This window comes from Spinacia oleracea, chromosome 6, assembly GCF_020520425.1.
Source record: "Spinacia oleracea cultivar Varoflay chromosome 6, BTI_SOV_V1, whole genome shotgun sequence".
In the NCBI taxonomy this organism is placed as follows: Eukaryota; Viridiplantae; Streptophyta; class Magnoliopsida; order Caryophyllales; family Amaranthaceae; genus Spinacia; species Spinacia oleracea.
This window is the reverse complement of record NC_079492.1, coordinates 60729347-60747001: the sequence shown is the minus strand read 5'-3', so window position 1 is coordinate 60747001 and position 17655 is coordinate 60729347. Positions and strand designations below refer to the sequence as shown.

At 37.8% G+C, this 17655-nt stretch overlaps 2 protein-coding genes across 2 annotated transcripts; both read left to right on the top strand.

The window, feature by feature from the left end:
• The first annotated feature begins 8218 nt into the window (after nt 1-8218).
• Nucleotides 8219-9648, top strand: LOC130463201 (uncharacterized mitochondrial protein AtMg00810-like). Its single transcript, XM_056832258.1, has 3 exons — nt 8219-9196; nt 9263-9458; nt 9557-9648. The coding sequence occupies exons 1-3, from the start codon at nt 8219-8221 to the stop codon at nt 9646-9648; spliced, it is 1266 nt and encodes a 421-aa protein (XP_056688236.1).
• Nucleotides 9649-10026: 378 nt separating this feature from the next.
• On the top strand, nt 10027-16714 carry LOC110791310 (lysine-specific demethylase JMJ28). Its single transcript, XM_021996067.2, has 11 exons — nt 10027-11840; nt 11938-12083; nt 13270-13372; nt 13454-13586; nt 13687-13750; nt 13855-14875; nt 15089-15604; nt 15728-15800; nt 15887-15972; nt 16150-16269; nt 16352-16714. Exons 1-11 carry the CDS (start codon nt 10326-10328, stop codon nt 16430-16432), a joined length of 3858 nt encoding a protein of 1285 aa, XP_021851759.1. The 5' UTR covers nt 10027-10325; the 3' UTR covers nt 16433-16714.
• The last annotated feature ends 941 nt before the right edge of the window (nt 16715-17655 follow it).

The window sequence follows — 17655 nt, the reverse complement described above, 5'->3', positions numbered from 1 at the left end:
TTCATCATCAATGTACTATATTTCAATTTCTCACCCACTTAATTCCACTTTTCTTAAAATACGTGTTTTTAAGTCAAACATAACTATAATTTTGGGAAGAAGGGAGTACTCCCTAAGATGAATTGACAATATTAGCAGTACAAAGGCAAAGTGCATGTACTTGACAAATGAAAATTAACTTGTTAGTACATCAGTACTATAAAAGAAGACTTAAACTTCATATAAGCAGTGGCGGCGTCGGGATTCTTTGCTTAAGGGTTCGAAATTTTTAGTTACGTAATAAAGTCAAACATCATAATTTTTTTTTGTTACAAACGTTTATATGCCACGCGCGTAGCGCGCTCTCTCCCTCAAACTATGAGATGTGGTTTGCATAAGATTCAAACGCGTGACCTCATATTTCAACAATCAACACTAGACCATTATCCAATTAAGCTATAACCTTTTTACATATTTTCTTTGCAAAAATAATGTTAATAATATTACAAAAAAAAAAAGTATTTTGTAAAAATATCCAAACATAATTTCATTAAGAAATATAATTAATTGTTATTCACATTATAATCCGGGGTATCATCTGGGGCCAAATACTAGTTACAACTAAGAATTCGGTGGTACAAATACACAGTTTCTATTATAATAACAACTAAAAAAAATACACATCGATAATTTTCCATGTTTTGAAAATGTTGTATTACTATTACAGTATTACGTGCATCGTTCTCGACAAGAAATAAAATATATCTTTGAGAGAAGTACAAAAATTACCGCCCGGTGGACTGACATCTGTTGTAGTTTTTTTTATTATAATTGAATGAAATCTATAAAAGAGAGACGAAAGGGAAAAGAAACTGTTTAAAAGAGGAGGAAAGGGAAAAGAATAAATGAAAAGAAACTGTTTAAAAGAGGGAGGAAAGGGAAAAAGAATAAATGAGCAGTCTGATGGGAATCGAACTCAGGTCGCTGGTGTAGCAAGTTGAAGCAAAACCACTGAAGCACTCACGTTATTTCCATTGTAATGCCGCGTTTGTTGTTATTTATGTTGTTTGTCCGGTCCAGTAAGGGTTCAGTTGAACCCACTGAATCCTTACTGGTGCCGCCACTGCATATAAGTATATGCCTCATTATTGGCTCAACAACCTAACGAGACATTCATTCGATCACCTGGTTGTGAAAACATCATTGAGTGCAGCATTGATGAAATTCGCCTCTTTATTTTTTTTAGCCGGTTTTCGTCAACACTGCATCCAATTATGTTTTTGGCATCCCGGATAACGGATTAGTTTTCAAGTTTCTACCTCCGATTTGAGGCCCGTTAGTGAATCTCCTTGTCTGGCCAACATATTTCGCCAATCAAATAGATTGATTTAGCAATTTCTCCTCCGATCCATCTCTAAGAATTTTTCTAAAGGTAAATAAATTCTTGATAAATATTTTCAGAATACGGATTATGGAGTACGGAGTACTACTTTTGTTTTCATAATATGTATGTATTTTCGAAATATGTACTCTCTCCGTCCCTTAATACTCGGCCTATTTTGACTTTTTGCACTATTCACAAAATTCACTTTGACCATATTTCATTTATAGTATATGAAAAAAAATGTTAGTATATAATATATTGTTGGCTTCATCTTAATATATATTTTCAAATATTAATATTTTTATAAGTTTTTATAATATTTAGTTAAAGAAACGGATGGTCAAAGTTGTGTATTGGCAAACATGTCCGGTCAAAACATGTCGAATATTAAGGGACGGAAGGAGTATACATTATTCTTATATTTGTACTACTTGGAGGAAGTATTTTTTCATATATGATATTGGCTTACAAATGCATATCATAGCAAAAGACAAAATAGGAAAAAGATAAAAAAAAGAAATTGAATGAGACTTCTTTTTTTTTTTTTTTTTTTTTTTACAGAAGGGTACTTTTTTTTTAACAAGAATGCTATTTCTTTTTTTCCTATTTTGTCTTTTAGCTATTTGTCTTTTGCTCTGATATATGTGTATATCAGATATCCGAAAATACTTCCTCGTACTACTTGGTCTTCGCATCTAGGATCTATCAAAGCTATCAGCAACATCCTATGACGCCATGAGGCACACTAACTTAAGAGATGGTAAAGACGCCATTAGGTCAAGTCAGATCGAGACATGACATGTAAAGTTGTGTGGCCAATGTGAGCTAACGCATGGACCAGATTCTTGTTAGAAAAGTCCAAAAAGGCAAAATATGACAAGACACGTCAAAGTAAGTAAAAAATGTGACAATAATAATATAACACAATATCATATAAGCTTGGGCCATGCCTAACCACTCTTTTTAAAATTATGGCATTGAACATTTGATTTAGGTAATGTGTTACTCCCTCTGTATTTTTGTAGGAGTCACTTGTTGACCGATATAAGTATTAAAGAAGCATAATTGAATTTGATATAATAATAAAGATAAAAATAAGTGTTCTCACGAACTAGATCGGAAAGCGCTAATCAATTTTTTTTATAAAAAAAAAAATCTATTAAAGTACAACCAAAAGGTTAATTAAATAACAAAAATTAAACTTATAGCTACTCAAAATTGTAGATTAACTAGCCGACATTGATTTTGCTAAAATTTAATAAAAAATTAAATTAGTTACAAAGTAATTTTACTTAACTTTATTGATTTCAAAATTATTACCTACTATTCCGATTAGAATATTCCCTTATATTCATATTCAAAAGTTATAAAAAATAAAATTATTTATAATTCAAGTTGGGGTAATAAGAGATTAAAAATAATAAATCAAAAATAAAATTATTTATAATTTAAGTGGAGGTAATGAGAGATTAAAAATAATAAAATAGTGGAGGAGTGGGTGTAAAAATTACCCTAAAATTAAATTGTGACTCTTAAAATAAATACAGTTGAAAGTAGTAATTGTTACTCCTAATAAAATTTAGAAGGAATACCATTAATCTGCTAGTGTTTCGTTTGGTTCCCAATTCGTCAAGGAAAATCTGTTTGGTATGGTATGGAAAAAAGGCAACGCAGAATTATTGGGCTGGACTACTTTGATTGCTTTGTGAGGCCCAACTGGAGGCCCACCATAGAGATTGATAAGGAAGTCTGAAAATCTAATCCTAAACTCACATGACATTAACTGTGGGCATTCTGTGCCTCTGATAGAGTGATAGTTTGATTGGAATTGACAGCATTCGTCTTCTCTCAATGATCTCATCAAACTACTTTTGAACCCATTGGTCAATTTGCCTACCCAATAACTTAATTTAGCTCAATTAAAAACAAATTAAATATTCATCACTAATCCATTAGAATACGTTTTTTTTACATTCAAGATATCGTATGTTTTAATTAGATCTAAAAACTTTTAATAAAGTATATTCTCAAGTTTAATTAGAGGTTTGGGAGTGTTTCAAGTATAGATCTGTGTAATTACGCTGACTAAGTCACTAAGTTGTGATAGCGTGATAGGTGTTGGTTCATTAAGATCCTCTTTTAACCTACTACAAAACAAAAAAATAGTCTGATAAATCAGTTCTAATTAGGTTCAATATAATCCAATCAGATTCAATCAAGTCTAATAAGTTCAGATAATTCCAGGTGAACATAAGGTGTCTTTAATGTATTTTACTTTGCAAACTTCTTTTCTTTTAACAGTTCTTTTAACATCTTCTTTAAAACATGATTTCTTGTTCACTGTTTTTCGTGTCTCACTAATCACTACCATCACCTTCACGTTTCGAATTTTGCAAGTTTACTCTCTTTAACATAACATTATACTTTTCTTGCATCACATTCTGAGTAAGGTACATACAACACATTCGTTGGATGTAAACAGAAGTCCAGGGTTGAGTAGTATAAAGTAACAACTAACAAGTACAAGTAGTCGAGTACAATATATACTAAAGTGAACTAGAGAAGCATATACATAAAACTTTGTGGTTCCCATCTCATGGGTACCGATTCAAGTAGTTCAACATTGCACAACACAACATACAATTCACTTGCAGGCTGCATCAATTGCTCAGCTGCACCAAATAAATTGATACAGAATCATAAATCACACTTCACATGAAATCATTTTCAATCCCCAAAACAACCCAACATCCACATCTTTTAATCAATAATCCTCACAAAATTTGAAATACAAAAAAAAACAAAAATATCATATCGTTGATCTATCCATTTAAATGTCGATATTCACAAGACTCTGCAATGTAACATCCCTGAAACACGAAAGTGTTACTGTTGGTTAATATAGCATATTGCAGTCTGATAGTTGTCAGTTAAGCTGCATGTGCACTGCAGGCTCACCACAACATACATACACCTTCTCACACATGATAATCACCCTTGTAACTACTTCAGCTGACGTGGCAATGCAGCAGCTTGGTTGTTAGAGCAGTTGCATATGATTGGCTGTTAGTAATGCTGCTGCTTTCTGATTGGTTAGGACAGCAAGGCATATCTTTCCTATATAAGCTTATCTCTTGTATTATTTTCATTTTATTACGTTTTATCCTAATTGCTTGTGTAATAAGCAACTTCTTAATACAAGAATTCTCTCCCCTCAGCAACTCAGTTTATAGTTGCTAAGGTCCATTGTTGGTGTGTTCCTTCTAAGCTTTCTTCATGAAATTCTCTTAAATTCAACATGGTATCAGAGCAAAAGGTCAAGATTCTGCTTCGTTTTTCTATCATCTTGTTGCTGGTATGATTCAATCAAGTTTCTGAGTTCTGTGTTCTTTGAGGTCTGTTCATCCTCATCTCAATTTCTAGTATTTCTCCTAATTGCTGATTGATTAGGAATTCCTGTTATTGATTCTTGCTGATTCTTGCTAAATTGTTTCTACTGCAACTCAATTTGTTGATCGATTATTTGATATCATTCTTCCTGATATTTGCTACATATACCTAGAATTTCTATCTGGAATTCATTTTCCCCTATAACAAAATGACTACACCATTTTTGGCTCCAAATCAAGATCCTGCTAGTCCTTTTTATCTTCATTCAACTGATAACACAGCTAGTCAGTTAGTTTCAATTAAGTTCAAAGGTGAAGGTTATGGTGATTGGAGGAGAAGTATGATGATCTCTATGTCATCTAAGAACAAGCTAGGGTTTGTTGATGGCACAATAACAAAACCAGATCCTACACATGACACTTACCAGGCATGGATGAGGTGCAATGATATGATGATATCTTGGTTATTGTTCAATCTTGATGGTTCTATATCTAAGAGTGTTCTATACTTCCATACTGCTAGAGAAATCTGGTTAGATTTAGAGGATAGATTTGGTTTTGTATCTGGACCACAACTCTTCTCCTTAGAACAACAAGCAGCAGAAATCTCACAGGGAAGTCATAATGTGGCAGAGTTCTTTACAGAAATAAAGTCTATATGGGATAAGATTAGTGCAGCAAATCCCTTGCCAACATGTACTTGCAATCTTTGCATATGTAATGTGACACAAAGAATTTTCAAGATGCAACAGGAGCAAAGACTTATGCAATTTCTTATGAAGTTGGGAGAACACTTGGCTGTAACTAGAGGTAGTCTTCTAATGATGCAACCATTGCCTACAATTTCACATGCATACAGAATGCTAGCACAAGAGGAGAGGCAAAGAGAGATTGGTTCACATTCACAACAGCATGAGAGCCATGCTTTTGGAGCTGACAGAAGAAGGTTCAGTGACAACTATAATAGAGGAAATTCTTACAAACCTCAGCAACCCTATCATAACACAAGAAACAATTACACTGGTGCAAACAAGTCAGCTGTTTACAAAAAACCTTCTATCTACTTCTGTGATCACTGTAAAGTCAGTGGACATAGTACTGAGAGATGCTTTAAGTTGCATGGATTTCCACCTGGTTTTACTGGTTTTAAGTCTGATAAAAGAGCTGCAGCAGCTGCTTATACAGATGAGGGATATACTGATGAAGATATGACAGAGTATCAACAAAAACAATCATTCTATCCTACAGAAAGAGATTGTCCAGTGCAGTCACAGTCTCAACCAGGTTTTCTCACTGCAGAGCAATGCACACAGTTATTGAATCTCCTGAGTAAACAACAGAATGATAAATCTTGCACACCAGAGACTCAACATGAGGAAGGAGAATCTCCAGCTCATGCTTTTATGGCAGGTAACACTTTCTGTTTTCTTACATGTTCAAAATCCAGTTGGTTGCTAGATAGTGGTGCATCAGATCATATGTGTGCCAATTTGAACATGTTTGATTCTTATGAGGCTGTTATTAGTGACAATGACTTTATAACCATACCTGATGGAAGAAAAGTTGCAGTTCATCATAAGGGAACAGTTACTATAAATGATCATATACAGCTGAAAGATGTATTACATGTGCCTGATTTTCATTACAACCTGCTATCCATCAATAAATTGTGCAATGACCAGAGCTGTACAATTTCATTCACTGCTGATAAATGCTATGTTCAGGGCCATTCAATGAAAGGGCCACAGGTTCTTGGTAGTGTGAAGTCAGGGTTGTACAACATTGATGATGACAAGTTACAAACAGATGCTACATCTGCTTCTGCTACCTGTTTCAAAGCTTCCCATGACAACAAGACTGCTGTACAGATTTGGCATTTGAGGCTAGGACACATTCCTTACAATAAGATGAAGCTAGTGATTGATAGTTTAGACATTCCACTGACACATGACAGTATTTGTCAAATATGTCCTGTAGCTAAACAACCTAGAAGTTCATTTCCAGTTAGTAGTATAAAGAGTACAAAGATGTTCCAGTTGATACATTTAGATACTTGGGGGCCATATAAGCATAAAACTCATACTGGATGTACTATGTTTCTTACCACAGTGGATGATTTTACAAGAACAACCTGGACTCATCTTTTAAAGTCTAAAACAGATGCAATTCCTGTTATTATTTCTTTTCTGAACATGGTGGAGACTCAATTCAATTCTAAAGTTATGTGCATCAGATCAGATAATGCTCTGGAATTGACAGAAGGTAACATGAAACAAGTGTTAATGCAAAGAGGGATTGTCCAGCAAACCAGTTGTAGTGGGACTCCCCAACAAAATGGTGTGGTGGAGAGAAAACATAGGCATTTACTTGAAACAGCTCGAGCTTTACACTTCTAATCTAAACTACCAATGAGATACTGGGGAGAATGTGTTCTTTGTGCTACATATCTCATAAACAGGATGCCATTGAAGAGCATTGATAACCTCACACCTTATGAAAAGCTCCATGGTCATAAGCCTCTTTATGATCACTTAAAAAGTTAAAAGCTTTTGGGTGTTTGGTGTATGTGTCCACCACCAAAGCACACAGAACTAAGTTTGATCCCAGGGCCACACCTTGTGTTTTCATTGGCTACTCTCCAACTCAGAAGGGATATAAAGTGTTAGACAAAACCACAGGCAAAATCTTTGTGTCCAGAGATGTTGTTTTCCATGAAACACATTTTCCTTTTCATCATTCTGACCATGACAATGCTACCACTTCTTCTTCTCTTTCTGAGTTCCCACCTTATCTTTTCTTACCTGTCCATACACCTCTCCTCCCTGATCCAAACACTGTCCTACCTTTTCCTATTCTCCCACAAACTACTCCCACACACTCTCATACTTCTGCCACATCTTCAGAACCATCTACTACCCCTTCTACTCCTCTATCTTTCTCTAATTCTTCACCTCTTTCCACTCCTGACTCTACTTCTTCTCTCATTTCTCCCTCTGCTTCTTCCACTCCACCTGTTCTTCAATCTCCTCTCATTATTCCCCCACCACCACCATCTAATAGAACTTCTGGCAGGACACACAAACCTCCTTCTTATTTGACAGATTATCATTGTTTTACTACCACACACTGGTGCAACATGGTTTCTTACAAGAGTTTGCCCCCTAATCACCATGAAATGGTGGTGTTGCTTGACAATATCACTGAGCCTAGTTCTTATACAGAAGCTGCACAGAAACCTAAATGGGTGCAAGCAATGGAGAAAGAGATTACAGTTTTGTTGCAGAATGACACATGAGAGGTTGTTGCTTTACCTCTTGGCAAGAAACCCATTGGTTGCAAATGGGTATTCAAAGTCAAGCTCAAATCTGATGGCTCACTTGAAAGGTGTAAAGCCATATTAGTTGCAAAGGGCTTCACACAGAAATATGGCATTGACTATGAGGAGACATTCTCTCCTGTAGTCAAGATGGGCACTGTGAGGTGTATCATTGCACTTGCAGCCAGCATGAGATGGGACATATACCAACTAGATGTGAATAATGCCTTTCTTCATGGTGATCTCCATGAAGAAGTTTACATGAGAATGCCTGAGGGTATTCCTAATCCAGATAACAAGGTCTGCAGATTAAAGAAGTCATTGTATGGCCTCAAACAGGCATCTAGACAATGGTTTGCAAAGCTACATGGAGAATTGCAGTATCAAGGGTTCATTAAGTCTAAGAAAGATTACTCTTTGTTCATTAAGAAGCATGATGATCACATAACCATAGCTGCTATCTATGTTGATGATATCTTGCTGACAGGCAATCATCTTCCTACTATCATCACACTTAAAGCTCACTTGGATGCAGTGTTTAACATCAAGGATCTAGGCATTATGCACTTCTTTCTTGGTATAGAAGTTGGCTATTTACCTGATGGAGTGGTCCTCACACAGAAGAAATTTACTAAGTCTTTGTTATCTGATTGTGGTTTTGACTTACACAAATCAGCTGCTACTTCTCTTTCTATCAACACCAAGTTGTATGCAGAAGAAGGAGCTCTTTATGATGCACCTGAACATTATAGAACACTGGTTGGGAAGCTTAAATTTCTTACTCACACCAGACCAGACTTATGCTTTGCAGTTCAGCTATTAAGTCAGTTTATGCACATGCCTAGAGTTCCTCATGTTACTGCTTTGCATCATGTTCTTCGATATGTGGCACACACTGCAGGACAAGGGATTGTTCTTCATGCTGCAGATTCTCTCACTTTGCAGGCTTTTTCTGATAGTGATTGGGCAGCTTGCCCTAACACCAGAAAATCCATCACAGGTTATGTTTTGCTGTTTGGTAACTCTCCTATTTCTTGGAAATCTAAGAAGCAATCTACTGTTTCTAAGAGTTCTTCTGAAGCTGAATACAGAGCAATGGCTGCAGCAGCCTCTGAGATCACTTGGCTAGTTAGGCTTCTTGAATAACTTGGCATCACTGATCTCAAACCAGTCACACTGCACTGTGACAACCAGTCAGCCATCTACATTGGCAAGAATCCAGTTTTCCATGAGCGTACAAAACACATTGAAATTGACTGTCACTTCACCAGGGACAAGGTTTTAGAAGGCCTTATCCAACTAACTTATTTGCCTACTCACTCTCAACTTGCTGATGTGTTCACTAAAGCTTTGCCCTCTCCACAGTTTTCAGACTTGCTCTCCAAGCTAGGTCTTTCTTCTGCAACCCCTAGCTTGAGGGGGGGGGTGTTGGTTAATATAGCATATTGCAGTCTGATAGTGGTCAGTTAAGCTGCATGTGCACTGCAGGCTCACCACAACATACATACACCTTCTCACACATGATAATCACCCTTGTAACTACTTCAGCTGACGTGGCAATGCAGCAGCTTGGTTGTTAGAGCAGTTGCATATGATTGGCTGTTAGTAATGCTGCTGCTTTCTGATTGGTTAGGACAGCAAGGCATATCTTTCCTATATAAGCTTATCTCTTGTATATTTTCATTTATTACGTTTTATCCTAATTACTTGTGTAATAAGCAACTTCTTAATACAAGAATTCTCTCCCCTCAGCAACTCAGTTTATAGTTGTTAAGGTCCATTATTGGTGTGTTCCTTCTAAGCTTTCTTCATGAAATTCTCTTAAATTCAACCGTTACTAAAATCTTTCAACGTAACATCCCTGAAACACGAAAGTGTTACTAATATCTTTCATATCGTTGATATATCCTGATCTTTATAAGACTCTAGGCACATAACACCCTCAAAAACACGAAAGTGTTACCAGTACTCGTATTAACTATAACTACTGTACTGGTAATAAGCATAAACTGTATTCATAACAGTCTCAGATATCCATGTAGTAATCTGTACTCTGAATCTCTGTTTCCCGAACAGAGACCCAGTAAAGGAAACCCAAAATTAATTTCTTTTCGAAAAACAACACAATAATCTTTTTTTCATAAACACCAATCAATCTATTATCTTCACTTTTTCCTACCGCTTTCTCTCTCCTCAATTCCCCTATTTTTTTCTTTCTCTCTCCATCTCCATCTCTATCTTTTCCTAGGAATTTACAATGGAAGGGGTTCTGGAGGAGCCTTTACCACCGGATGATCTTAGATGCAAGAGAACCGACGGCCGTGATTGGCGCTGCAAACGCCGTGTTGTCGACGGAAAATCCTTCTGCCTCTCTCACATCTACCGCGGCCAAAAGAAACGCACTCCCAATCCTACTCCCACCCCCACTCCCAACCCTAATCCCAAACCAAAACCAAAACCCAGGATTCGGATCCGCCTTCCAGTCAAACCCGAACCGGTAGACGAGTACGTTTTCAACCCGCCCCCACCTGAACCGGCTCCTCTGCCACCACCTGAACCGGCTTCTCTGCCACCACCTGAACTGGCTCCCCCGCCACCACCTGAACTGGCTCTCCCGCTACCATCTGAACTGGGTCCCCCGACACTACTGGACCCGGTTAATGCGACTCCGGGTCCGGTGCCGGACCACTTACGGTGTAATAGAAATGACGGGCGGAGCTGGCGGTGCAAGAAGCAGGTTTTGGATGGGCAGACCCTCTGTGAGATTCACTTCAATAAGGCTAAGACCCAGAATCTGAGAAGGCCTGCAATGCGGAAGAAGAATAAGGAGAAGGAGGAGAAAGAAATTGTGCCGGTGGTGAAGAAACAGGGGAATTGTAAAATGAAAGTGGTAAAAAGTAATAAGAGAAAAAATGTGGGTGGGGCTGTGGTGACAGTTGCAGTCCCGGAGAGTTTACGGTGTACGCAAAACGACGGCGGTGAGTGGCGGTGTAAGAGTAAGGTGGTGGAAGGGCAGAATCTCTGTGAGGAGCATTTTATGGGGATTAAAATTAGTGATGTGGTTGGGGAGGAGAAGAAGAACAAGAAGACTACTAAGACTACTAAGAGGAAGAAGGGAGCTAAGAATGATTGTTTGGGAAGAGGGGCGGAGGAAGGTGCCAAGGTTGTGATCAAAGTGGAGCAGCAGGATGAGGTGGTGGCTGAGGAGGGGGTGGTGGTGGAGAAAGAGAATTCAAAGCGAATGGCGGCGGTGGTGGAAGCAGCGGTGGAGGAGGTGAGGTGTAAGAGGACGGATGGGCGGGGGTGGTGGTGTAAGAGGATGGCATTAGAAGGGAAGACATTGTGTGAAATACATCATGAGCAAGGGAGGTTACGGCAGATGAAGATTACAGTTCCTGAAGAATTGAAGTTACAGAGGGGTGATGGAGGGGAGAAAGCTGAGAAAAAGTTGAAGAGAAAGAGGGAATTAGAGATTCTGGAGAACAATTCAGATAAAGGGATGAAGAGAATGAAGGCGGAATTGATTCGAGTGTTCTTGAGAAGGGAGATTCTTGAGAGTACAAAGAAGAGTGAAAAACGGCCTGGGGATTCAGGGGAAGTTACAAGGGATTTGCCTTTTGGGTTAATGGCAATCCCTCCTGCTCCTGCAACACAATTTCTTGACAATGCTGACTCTTTGGGGATCAAAATTGGGGCTCATTGTTCGAATTCTTTAGTTACTAGGCGTTTTCGGTCCAAGAACATTGAGCCCCCTCCTATTGGCACTTTGAAGGTAAGTTTTTTTTTTGTTTATATTGGTTCTAAATTCTAATTTTTTTTTTTCTTTTTGTTTATTGGTTTCATATTTTGTGCTTTTGTAAATTTATTAGGTTGTGCCTTATCCTGGCAAAGTTGAGAAAGTAAGGAATAGTGGAAGGAAGAAATGCCATTGGTGTCGGAAGTTTGATAAGTTGTGTTTAATCAAGTGTTCGAGCTGTAAGAAGCGGTACTTTTGTTCTAATTGCATAAAAGAGAGGTACTTTCTGTTGAATTTTCACCTTCTGATGAAATTTTGGCTTATTTTCTTTTTCTTTTTTGACTTAATTATCTTTCTAGTTGTATCATATAAGTAATATTTAGAATAGACAATCAATGGTAAATTAGTATTATTACAAAGTGAAAAGTGATATTGCATTTAAGTGACAGATGATACGGATTATGGAACAGAGGGAGATTAAAACTGTTTTGTTATGGAAATTGGGGATTCAATGATCTTATTGCCATGGTTGAGAAATGCTGAGATTTCCTTATCTCTAATGCTTGCTACTTATAATTTCTACAATAAAGGCTGAAACTTAATTATCCGACTTACCAAAGATCTTTTCTTTGAGTACCTTCAATGCTCATACTTCTAACATTATTGAATATTTGAATATGAATTATTTGTTAATAACTTGAGAAGTATCCATACTTTCTGAAACCATGGATGGATTTTGCAATCTATTTTAGTGGAAAAATGCGTATCCAAGGAGGATTTGAACAGAACAACCAGGAAAAACTGATAGATAGGTGGTGGTAAAGAAAAAGGAAGTATGATGAGTCTAATGATCTATTGTATTTGGATAATCAAACTGTTGATGCACTAGAAATATGATTTTCTGTAGGACATAGCATTTCTGCAACCCTGTGACATGTGCAGTTGATAACAATAATACTACTTAAATGTATGATTTGGCCTTTGTTTGTATTTTCCAACCTACCAAAGATCTTTTCTTTGAGTACTTTCCATGTTCATATTTCCAACATTGTTGAAAATTCGAATGAATTATGACTCGAGGGTTGATAATAACTTGAGAAGTTTCCAGACTTTCTGAAACCGTGGATGTATTTTGCAATCTATTTTAGTGGAAAAACGCGCATTCAGGGAGGATTTAAACTGAACAACCAGGAAAAACTCATAGATAGTGGTGGTAAAGAGAAAGGCAGTATGATGGGTCTAATGGTCTATTGTACATGGAGAATCAAACTGTTAATGCACTAGAAAAATGGTTTTTGTAGGACATCATTCTGCAACCCTGCGACATGTGCAGTTGACAACAATGATACTACTTAACTGTGTGACTATGGCCTTATTTTCTACTCCGTACTTATGAATCAGCTTATAATACATAGATACTATGATTTATCTGTCGGCATCTATATTTTCTGGCTATATGCTTCAGGTCTGCTGATACAGAAGAAGTGAAATTGAAATGCCCAGTTTGTCATGGAAGTTGCGATTGCAAGGCCTGTTGTACTACTCAATCAAAAGACATGGGTGCCAAGGTGACTATGAACTTTTTGGTGTGTAGTGTGTTTGATCAAATCTTGAGATGGGTGTTGACATTTACTCACACTCTGTTGTAGGAGGTCATGAAGGTAAAATGTAAGCGAAGCAAATTCCAACACTTACAGTACTTGGTCAATTTCCTTCTTCCAATTCTTGTAAAAATCAACCAGGAGCAGAGCGTTGAAGTGGAGATGGAGGCGAAATTCAAAGGTATGGTAAATCATGAATGTTAACATTTGGTCTATGCTTCTCAAATTCTGTAGTTCTTTCAGGAGTGTTTCTCCTCTCTGAAGCAATAAATGTGTGACAGGGCAGAACTTTTCTGATGTTGAGATTCGACAAGCTGATGTTGGCTGCAGGGATCAATGCTGCTGGTATGTAACTTATTGGTCAAGCTTTAATTTTGAAATGCATACATTATCACTAATGTGTAATCCAGTCTTTTAATTGCTTCTTCACTGTCTTACCTTTGGATCAGTAATAACTGCAAAAGCCCAATATTGGATATTCACAGAAGCTGCCCTAATTGTTCATACAACCTTTGCTTCAGTTGCTGTCAAGAATACTCTCAGGGTGGGTCTCTTGGGGGTACATACCCTAACAGAACGAAAACATTTTCTCCTCGTTTGAAGAACTGCGTAGACAATAACGCTGACCCTGCTTCTTCTTCCCCTTCACTGGACTCAGCATCTCGTCTCCATATATCATGTCCACCTATGGAGCTTGGTGGTTGTGATAATAGCCTCCTTGATTTGAGATGTATTTTCCCATTAAATTGGACCAAAGAACTGGAAATTAGTGCAAAAGAAACGGCTTCTGAACATGACTTCCTACAATATATAAATGATAATGTGGGTTGTTCATCATGTGTCGGCATCTCTCAGGCAAATGATAAAAGTAAAGAATTGCAAGCAGCTTTTAGATTGAAAGAGCCTGATGACAACTTCCTTTACTGTCCTAGTACTTCTGATGATCACGATTGTGTGCTTTCTCGCTTCCAGAAACATTGGCAAAAGGGACAACCTATAAAGGTCCGAAATGTGCTTCAGAGTGTATGGGCCTTAAGTTGGGACCCGCTAGCTATGTTTTGTGGTTATCTAGAAAATGACTTTAGTAATTGTAAAACCTCGAAAGATGCTATTGAAGCTGTGAGTTGCTCAGACTCATATGATGTTGAAATTTGTATGAGGGAGTTGTTCAGCGGATCCACAGGGGAGGGATATATGCACATACGTCGTGAAACACTTAAAGTGAAAGCAAGGATTTCTTCAGCTTTTTCCCGGAAACTGTTGGACGGGTATTATAGTGAGATTATTCATGCCCTACCCCTTCAAGAATACACGAACCCTAGAATGGGCCTCCTGAATATTGCTGGGAAGCTACCAGAGGATTTTCCGGATACTAAACTTGGTCCACATGTATGCATCTCATGTGGGAGCAGGGAGGAAGTTGCACGGGGTGAATTGATGACTAAACTGAGCTGTAACTCTTATGATATGGTGGGTCAAGTTCTTATTAACAAGTGCTTATTGTTTGAAACTTTGATGGCTTAATCAGCCCTGACTCATATGACTGCATGAGTGTTTGTTCGTCTTTAACTTATATCAGTTAATCTCTCACCGTAATAACAATGTGTTTTCACAGTATGTTAGATAATTCTTTGGTAAATAGGCACTGATTTCAAACTCATTCTCCTTGGTGCTCTTTTGCAGGTGAACATCTTAGTTCATGTGGGTGATGCACCATGTTCCACAGAGCAGCTCAATAAGATTAAGAAGTTAACAAAACGAAATAGTAACAAAAAGGACAACGATGCTTCTAATAAAGATGTGGAAGATGAAGAGACAAGAGTAACAAATGGTGAGATTTCAGTTGAAGCAGAAGAGCTACATAGAATAACGGGTGCTTCTTTTTGCTCAGCAGCCACAATTGGTGTTTCTGCTGTCAATAATCTCACGGATAATAAATCTTCACCTCCCAAACTAGTTAACAGTTCTGATACTGATTCTGATGCTTCGATGATTTGCTCCAGGACTAGTCATAGTCCCGACAAAGCAGTAAGTCAAATTCCTTATCTGGATCGTTTGGGGGATCCCATTGTTGCAGACCAACAAACTCCTCCGGGGCCTTGTGGGGCCCAGTGGGATATTTTCCGGCGGGAAGACATTCCAAAGCTCCTGGAGTACATTAACAAGCACGTAGATGAATTAAGGTTCACTTCAGATAATGTGCGTTAACTCCATGAACTTTTTCTTTCCTGTCTCATATCAGTAAAATCTGCTTATTAATTTTTATTTTGTTGCGGTGGTTCATCCTTTTTTTTTGTCCTGATCTTTGCAACTTCCTTGCAGGTTGTACATCCAATTTTTGATGGAAGTTTCTATCTTGATGCAGCTCATAAACTTCAGCTCAAAGAAGAGTTTGGTAATTATCCATTTTACTGCCATTTCGTTTGGCTTAGTATTCTTCATTTGGTGATCTGACTTCATTTTTTGAACTTCTTTTTGCAGAGATTGAACCCTGGACCTTCAAGCAATGCCTTGGAGAAGCTGTGTTTATTCCTGTTGGATGTCCATATCAAATAAGAAACGTCAAGGTAATTTGCTTTTGCGGGTCTTGATTAAAAAAAATTACACCTTCCAAAAATTCATGTTTCAAGGTGTTTTGGATTGTGGATTTAAGAACTTTTATGAAGAGCTCTTAAAGCTCAAGTGACATGCCATGTTTTCATTATATTTTCATTTATTGACGTGCCATGTTTTCTCCCTTGAAGTCCTGTGTCAACATTGCCGTCGGCTTCATTTCACCTGAAAACGCATCAGAATGCGTCAAGTTGACCAAAGAAATCCGTGTTCTTCCCAATAATCACAGGGCGAAAAAAGTGAAGTTAGAGGTAATCTTTTTTTTAATTGTTTGTTGATAATCCTACTTTCTTGTGGAGAGAAGTTAGTTACTGAATATGAGAATTGGATCAGGTGGAAAAAATGACAATATGCAGCATAGATGAAGCAATAAAGGAAATATACAGACTACGGAGTGAAGAAGGAAACCGGTGATGTCAATAATAAAAACGAGGTAGAAGTAGGTGGGAAAGCAAAGGGATGAAGGTAGTGTTATTTTTGTTCCCTTGGCTGCCCTTTTGTTGTGTAGGATTAGGAGTAGGTTTTTGGTAATTAGGTTATTGATCTGATGATAACAAGCAGTAGTAGTACCTTGTTATTTGAGGCACTGTTATTAGCCTGCTTGTTGTTTCTGCAGGTTCTATTGAAAATCTTGAGAACTGCTTTTTGCAGGATGTATCATTCTTCTTGGTAGTGTAAATAATCTCTAGGTGTTCATATTGGTGCTCTTTCTGGTACTTTTGTGCCTGTGTTTTAGTATGATCCATTGCTTGTATGCTAGAGACTAATTCTCATTGTTTTGGCTATCGAGTAAGATGACGTCTGAAACGTAACAAGTGAAGAAATGGCAACAGTTGATGAAGGGTTTCAAGTTTGGGTAAATGACAGTTACACAAGGCCTATTGTCTTCCTATAATAAACACAAGGAAAACTGGAAATAAAGATCTGGCCACAGGATGAAACAATCTCCGCCGGTTTCTATTCCGACGGTGGTGATTCAGCATCCCCGACCAAAATATATGCCTGAGAAGTGAGAATAGAGCAACGACGACAACCTCACCCTGACCCGATGGATGGGGTATTCATCGGGTCAGGGTGAGGTTGCCATCATTGCTTTGGATTTTACATGTAATAAATCCAAAGCAAAGCATTAACATTCAGTTCTCCATCTTCATTTTTCTAAGGGTGTTTATGGAGTTAAATTTGACTTAAGCAACAATGACAACCTCACCCAGACCCGATGGATACCCAAAAAAGAGTTTGGGTTAGTGCTAAGAGATTATGACGCATTTTAATTAAACAAAATCAACATGACATAATGTGCCTAGTTTTTTTGTGCAAATGAGCCACAACGGCGGGGATGAGAATCGATTCCAGGATCACCTGGAACCGGGAGGGAAGCTCTAACTATCTGACCTATCGCCCACTAGATTACGACAACACGAAACAAACAAAAGGGCGAGTTAGTGTCAAGGCTCCCCAATCTATTTAATTAGATTGGTCGCGTTATTTGTTTGAGATTCTCCAACTTACACAGGCTGCCAACTCTGCGTCGTACTATTGCAAAAAGCAACTCCATCCATATACAGAGTACGAATCTGTCTCAAAACCCATGTCACCTAAATATCATTATTGATTCCAATCCCAGGAATTCTTGA